The sequence below is a fragment of the Palaemon carinicauda genome, chromosome 21, assembly GCF_036898095.1.
Source record: "Palaemon carinicauda isolate YSFRI2023 chromosome 21, ASM3689809v2, whole genome shotgun sequence".
Lineage (NCBI taxonomy): Eukaryota > Metazoa > Arthropoda > Malacostraca > Decapoda > Palaemonidae > Palaemon > Palaemon carinicauda.
Window position 1 is genome coordinate 122527845 of NC_090745.1, and position 7500 is coordinate 122535344.

General features: G+C 42.0%; 2 protein-coding genes across 2 annotated transcripts in view; one reads left to right on the forward strand and one right to left on the reverse strand.

Moving 5' to 3' along the window:
* Nucleotides 1-986, forward strand: part of LOC137614769 (uncharacterized) — a 7461-nt gene extending 6475 nt beyond the window's left edge. The window contains exon 7 of the mRNA XM_068344437.1: nt 52-986. Coding sequence (XP_068200538.1) covers nt 52-216 — 165 coding nt within the window. The 3' untranslated portion in view covers nt 217-986. The remainder of the gene's footprint in view (nt 1-51) is intronic.
* Nucleotides 1-7500, reverse strand: part of LOC137615468 (uncharacterized) — a 155205-nt gene that overhangs the window by 101566 nt on the left and 46139 nt on the right. The gene's annotated exons all lie outside the window — the stretch shown is intronic.

The following is a 7500-nucleotide window of genomic DNA, read 5'->3' on the forward strand; positions in this document are numbered from 1 at the left end:
ATGTTTAAGTTATCATTAATTATTATTCTAAATATTATCAATTAACTTCAGGGCGATGGAGGAGGACCCTTGGTCTGCCAAGGCCCCGACGGCAGCCTCCAGCTGGCTGGTTTGGTCTCCTGGGGCATTGGATGTGGCCAGTATGGCGTTCCCGGAGTCTACGTGAACGTAGGGCATTACACTCAGTGGATTTACACTATTACGAGGGCTCCTTAAAAATCTTGAGGGTTCTCTGAGGATATTGGGGACTTCGTGAGGATCTTGAGGGTTCCCTGAGGATCTTGATGGTTCCCTGAAGATTTTGAGGGCTCCATGAGGATCTTCAGGATTCCCTGAGAATCTTGTGGGCTCCATTAGGATCTTGAAGGTTCCCTGAGGATCTTGGGGGTTCCCTGAGGATCTTGTGGGCTCCATGAGAATCTTGAGGGTTCCTTGAAGATCTTGAGGGTTCCCCGAGGATTTTGAGGGTTCCCCGAAGATTTGAGGGCTCCATGAGGATCTCAAGGGTTCCCTGAGGATCTTATAGGCCCCGTCAGAGTCTTGAGGGCTCCTTGAGAATCTTATGAGTTCCCTGAAGATCTTGTGGGCTCCCTGAGGATCTTGTAGGCTTCATCGGGATCTTGAGGGCTCCTTGAGAATCTTATGAGTTCCCTGAAGATCTTCAGGGCTCCATGGGAGTCTTGAGGGTTCCCTAAGGATCTTGAGGGTTCCTTGAGGATATTAGGGGCTCCCTGAAGATCTTGAGGGTTCCTTGAGGATATTAGGGATTCCCTGAAGATCTTGAGGGTTCCCTTAGGATCTTGAAGGTTCCCTAAGGATCTTGAGGGTTCCTTGAGGATCTTGAAGGTTCCCTGAGGATCTCCATTATGTTGTTCATTGTTGCATTTAATTGTTCGAAGTCTATCTCGACTTCCCTTCTGATGGAGGATTTATTGTAAGCATAAATTATGCATCACTTTAAGGCCATTTTCCTCGTTGTGATCTTGCCATACATTAATTAAATTATTTCTTTTTATGTGTTTATCTTATTGACCATTTTTCATCTATTGATTTCCTTCAATCTTATTCTTATTACATTTAGCTATTTTCACCAAATAATTTCATTTAAATCGAGTTTTGTACTTGATTTAAAAAAAAAAACGAAGACATTTGTCAAAAGTATAATGGGAGGGATGAATGGATTTTGGGCCATAAGACCCAGGGCAAGGTCCGGGGAGGTCATTTAGCATCCAGGTGAAACTGCATAAAAATCCTGCGCGAGGCGCACTGGTGGCACTAAACCCCCACCCCCGGGATTGTATAATAGAATGAGTTATTTATGGAGTAGGTTGACTGGCTCCTCTTCTTACCTTAATTGACACTCAGCTAAGCTGGGTCAACTGGTTAGGCGGCAAGAGGGACTCGGACCCCAGACTATGCTAAATACCTGTTCAATCTGCCTCTAAGGCAATGAGCTCTCAATGTCTACAGCAAATTGCGGGGGGGGGGGGGGTTTGAAATACCTATTCTGGAACCTATCAATTTGGTAGAGAATGTGTGATTTTAAGGTAGACATTTAATATACTACTCTGAAATAAGATGACGTTGACTTGTCAATCGTTAATCTAGAAGGCTATGCAAAAATAAAATGTTAATGGAGTAGTAGTAGTAGTAGTAGCAGTAGCAATATCACTCTGATAATAAGATGACAATGACTTGCCAATAGTTAATCTACGAGAATCTATGCAAAAATAAAATGTTAATGGGGTAGTAGTAGTAGTAACATCATAATACTACTACAAATAGTAGTAGTAGTAGTAGTAGTAGTAGTAGTAGTAATCTGATAATAAGATGCATTCTTTTGAAATGCAGTTTTCATGAAGAATAAAATTCCCATTTTCTATTGGAGAGAGAGAGAGAGAGAGAGAGAGAGAGAGAGAGAGAGAGAGAGAGAGAGAGAGAGAGAGAGAGAGAGAGAGAGAGAGAGAGAGAGAGAGATTCTTTTGAAATGCAGTTTTCATGAGGAATAGAATTCCCATTTTATATTAGAGAGAGAGAGAGAGAGAGAGAGAGAGAGAGAGAGAGAGAGAGAGAGAGAGAGAGAGAGAGAGAGAGAGAGAGAGAGAGAGGGAGGATACTTTTGAAATGGCTTCAGAAGAAATGGCCTTAGACTTAGCATGGAGTTCTGAATGACCCTAGAACAGAATCTCTTTACGTCTTCGGAAGAAAACTTTCCTGGATTTCCAAATGCCTTCAGAAGAAACAGCCGTAGACTTAGCATGGAGTTCTGAATGACTCCAGAACAGATTCTTACTGGAGCTCCCTGAACAGCACCTGAAGAAAATTTACCGTGATCTCCAAAAGGCTTCAGAAGACAAGCCGTAGACTTAGCATGGAGTTCTGAATGACGACTTCTTCTTCTTCTTTGTCTACATCTTTTCCCATTTCTATGTGGGGTCGATGTTTCTGGTCAGCTTTCTGCATCTACCTCTGTCCAACCCTTCATCACCGGTTAATCCCTTTGATTGAAGGTCATCCTTGATACAGTCCATCCACCTTCGCTTTGGTCTCCCTCTCCTTCTCGTTCCCTGTACCTCCATCTCCATGGCCGTAAACCTAGCATGGAGTTCTGAATGACTCCAGAAGAGAATCTTCCCGGAACAGTTCCGAACGGCTCCGCCCCGAGCTTTAAATGACTTCTGAAGACCTGATCTCTTTTTTTCAAACCAAGCATGCAACGCAAAGAACATTATTAATGGATATCTTTAGAACAGGGAACTGCCTGTGAGAATTGTGTATTACAACTACAGGATTGACAGGAGGCTCTTCGGAACACCTTCATCTACAGCTGGTTTTGGTGGTTGCTGCAGAAGTTGTCGAGCTTTGAAGAACATAATGTACGCGCCTTGAATGATCCTTTGCTTGGGCTTTTGCAACGATGTCCTATAATTGGAGACTATTGGAACTAAGGAAATAAGGACGGACACAGAATCGTTCAACTGAACGGTGAGCGACTTGTGGTTCTTCAAGAGGATAGTCACAAAATTCGACATTGAAGAAAGGACATATCCAGGTCGTATTGATAAATATATTGTGTTTCTCGTCGTTTACTTTAGCGTGATGACGTATGCGGAGAAAATTTATTGCATTCCTATCTTTACCCATCGCCCTGATGGACAAAGACATGGTTACCATCGATTTCTCTGATGAATCTGACGAAATGAAGACACACGGCACTGAAATCTCTTTTGAAATCTAGAAGGAAATTGACGAACTAAGAAAGAATACGATGAAATCTCGAAGGAAATTGACGAACTAAGGAAACTGAAAGGTGAAATATCAAAGGAAACCAAAAAAAAAAAAGAACTTGAAAAACTAGAACAGAGAGAAGAGAACAGCAACGAAGAGCTTCTAAAACGAAGACATAAAATAGCCTTTAATGCTAGAGGTAAGTCACTTTGAAATAAGAGGTGAAAAGGGCCCTAATACGAGAAATAAGGCACCTCAAAATTGAGGTAAAATACCCCTTAATGCTAGAAATAAGGCACCTATAAATAGAGGTTAAAAAACCTTAATGCTAGAAATAAGGCACATAAAAATAGAGGTGAAAAAGGCCCTAATGATATAAATAAGGCACCCAAATAGAAAGGTCAAAGTGCCACTAATGCTACAAGTAATGCACTTCAAAATCGAGGTCAAAAAGCCCCTAATGCTATGTATATGACTCCTAGAAATAGAGATAAAAAAGCTCCTAATGCTATAAATAAGGCACCTAAATATAGAGGTCAAAGAGCCTTTAATGCTAGAAGTAATGCACCTCAAAATTGAAATAAAAAAGCCCCTAATGCTATATATAAGGCTCCTATGGCACCAAAAATGAAAGGTCAAAGAGCCTCTAATGCTAGAAGTAATGCACCTCAAAATTGAGGGAAAAATCCCCCAATGTTAGAGATGAGACACCTCAAAATAGAGGTAAAAAAAACCCTAATGCTAGAGATAAGGCACCTTGAAATACAGGTAAAAAAAAAACTCTAATGCTAGAGATAGGGCACCCCAAAATAGAGGTCAAAAAGTCCCTAGTGCTAGAAATAAGACACCTCAAAATAGAGGTCATAAAGCCCCTAAAGCTAAAGTTAAGGCACCTAAAAATAGAGGCAAAAAAGCCCCTAATGCTAGAGATAAGGAACCTCAAAATAGAGGCAAAAAATCCCCTAGTGCTAGAGATAAGGCATCTACAGATAGAGGTCAAAAAGCTCCTAATGCTACAGATAAAGCACATAGAAATAGAGGTCATAAAGGCCGTAAAGCTAAAGTTAAGGTACCTAAAAATAGAGGCAAAAAAGCCCCTAATGCTAGAGATAAGGAACCTCAAAATAGAGGCAAAAAATCCCCTAGTGCTAGAGATAAGGCATCTACAGATAGAGGTCAAAAAGCTCCTAATGCTACAGATAAAGCACATAGAAATAGAGGTCATAAAGGCCGTAAAGCTAAAGTTAAGGTACCTAAAAATAGAGGCAAAAAAGCCCCTAATGCTAGAGATAAGGAACCTCAAAATAGAGGCAAAATATCCCCTAGTGCTAGAGATAAGGCATCTAAAGATAGAGGTCAAAAAGCTCCTAATGCTACAGATAAAGCACATAGAAATAGAGGTCATAAAGGCCGTAAAGCTAAAGTTAAGGTACCTAAAAATAGAGGCAAAAAAGCCCCTAATGCTAGAGATAAGGAACCTCAAAATAGAGGCAAAATATCCCCTAGTGCTAGAGATAAGGCATCTAAAGATAGAGGTCAAAAAGCTCCTAATGCTACAGATAAAGCACATAGAAATAGAGGTCATAAAGGCCGTAAAGCTAAAGTTAAGGTACCTAAAAATAGAGGCAAAAAAGCCCCTAATGCTAGAGATAAGGAACCTCAAAATAGAGGCAAAAAAGCCCCTAATGCTAGAGATAAGGAACCTCAAAATAGAGGCAAAAAAGCCCCTAATGCTACAGATAAGGAACCTAGAAATAGAGGCAAAAAATCCCCTCGTGCTAGAGATAAGGCATCTAAAGATAGAAGTAAAAAAGCTCCTAATGCTAGAGATAAGGCACCTAAAAATAGAGGCAAAAAGGCCCCTAATGCTACAGATAAGGAACCTAAAAATAGAGCAAAAAATCCCCTAGTGCTAGAGATAAGGCATCTAAAGATAGAGGTCAAAAAGCTCCTAATGCTACTGATAAGGAACCTCAAAATACAGGCAAAAAATCCCCTAGTGCTAGAGATAAGGCATCTAAATATAGAGGTAAAAAAGCTCCTAATGCTACATGTAAAGCACCTAAAAATAGAGGTCATAAAGCCCGTAAAGCTAAAGTTAAGGCACCTAAAAATATAGGTAAAAAAAATCCCCTAATGCCAGAGATAAGGCACCTGGCACCTCAAAATCAGAGGTCGAAAAGCCCCTAAAAAATAGAGATAAGGCACCTCAAAACAGAGGTAAAAAAGCCGCTAATTAAAGAGATAAGGCACCTAAAAATAGAGGTAAAAAAGCTCCTAATGTTAGAGATAGGGCACCTAAAAATAGAAATAAAAAATCCCCTAATGCTAGAGGTAAGGCACCTAAATATAGAGGTCATAAAGCCCCTAAATCTAAAGTTAATGCACCTAAAAATAGAGGTCAAAAAGCTCCTAATGCTAGAGATAAGGCACCTCAACAAAGAGGTAAAAATCCCCTAATGCTTGAGATAGGGCTCCACAAAATCACAGATCTAAAAGCCTCTAATGCTATAGATTAGGCTCCTAAAAATAGAGGCAAAAAAGAATAATGCTAGAGATAAGGACCCTCAAAATAACAGGTCAAAAGGCCCTGATGCTAGCGATAAGGACCCTCACAATAAGAGGTCGAAAAGGCCCTGATGCTAGCGATAAGGACCCTCAAAATAAGAGATCGAAATGGCCCTGCTGCTAGCGATAAGGACCCTCAAAATAAGAGGTCGAAGAGGTCCTGATGCCAGCGATAAGGACCCTCAAAATAAGAGGTCGAAGAGGTCCTGATGCCAGCGACAAGGACCCTCAAAATAAGAGGTCGAAATGGCCCTGGTGCTAGCGATAAGGACCCTCAAAATAAGATGTCAAAAGGCCCTGATGCTAGCGATAAGGACCCTCAAAATAAGAGGTCGAAAAGGCCCTGATGCTAGCGATAAGGACCCTCAAAATATAAGGTCGAAGAGGTCCTGATTCCAGCGATAAAGACCCTCAAAATAAGAGGTCGAAGAGGTCCTGATGCCAGCGGTAAGGACCCTCAAAATAAGAGGTCGAAATGGCCCTGATGCTAGCGATAAGGACCCTCAAAATAAGAGGTCGAAATGGCCCTGATGCTAGCGATACGGACCCTCAAAATAAGAGGTCGAAAAGGCCCTGATGCTAGCGATAAGGACCCTCAAAATAACAGGTCGAAAAGGCCCTGATGTTAGCGATAAGGACCCTCAAAATAAGAGGTCGAAATGGCCCTGACGCTAGCAATAAGGACCCTCAAAATAAGAGGTCGAAATGGCCCTGATGCTAGCGATAAGGACCCTTAAAATAAGAGGTCAAAAAGGCCCTGATGCTAGCGATAAGGACCCTCAAAACAAGAGGTCGAAAAGGCCCTGATGCTAGCGGTAAGGACCCTCAAAATAAGAGGTCGAAAAGGCCCTGATGCTAGCGATAAGGACCCTCAAAATAAGAAGTCAAAAAGGCCCTGATGCTAGCGATAAGGACCCTCAAAATAAGAGGTCGAAATGGCCCTGATGCTAGCGATAAGGGCCCTCAAAATAAGAGGTCGAAAAGGCCCTGATGCTAGCGATAAGGACCCTCAAAATAACAGGTCGAAAAGGCCCTGATGCTAGCGATAAGGACCCTCAAAATAAGAAGTCGAAAAGGCCCTGATGCTAGCGATAAGGACCCTCAAAATAAGAGGTCGAAATGGCCCTGATGCTAGCGATAAGGACCCTCAAAATAAGAGGTCGAAATGGCCCTGACGCTAGCGATAAGGACCCTCAAAATAAGAGGTCGAAAAGGCCCTGATGCTAGCGGTAAGGACCCTCAAAATAAGAGGTCGAAAAGGCCCTGATGCTAGCGATAAGGACCCTCAAAATAAGAGGTCGAAAAGGCCCTGATGCTAGCGATAAGGACCCTCAAAATAAGAGGTCGAAATGGCCCTGATGCTAGCGATATGGACCCTCAAAATAAGAAGTCGAAAAGGCCCTGATGCTAGCGATAAGGACCCTCAAAATAAGAGGTCGAAATGGCCCTGATGCTAGCGATAAGGACCCTCAAAATAAGAGGTCGAAAAGGCCCTGATGCTAGCGATAAGGACCCTCAAAATAAGAGGTCGAAATGGCCCTGATGCTAGCGATAAGGACCCTCAAAATAAGAGGTCGAAAAGGCCCTGATGCTAGCGATAATGACCCTCAAAATAAGAGGTCGAAAAGGCCCTGATGCTAGCGATAAGGACCCTCAAAACAAGAGGTCGAAAAGGCCCTGATGCTAGCGGTAAGGACCCTCAAA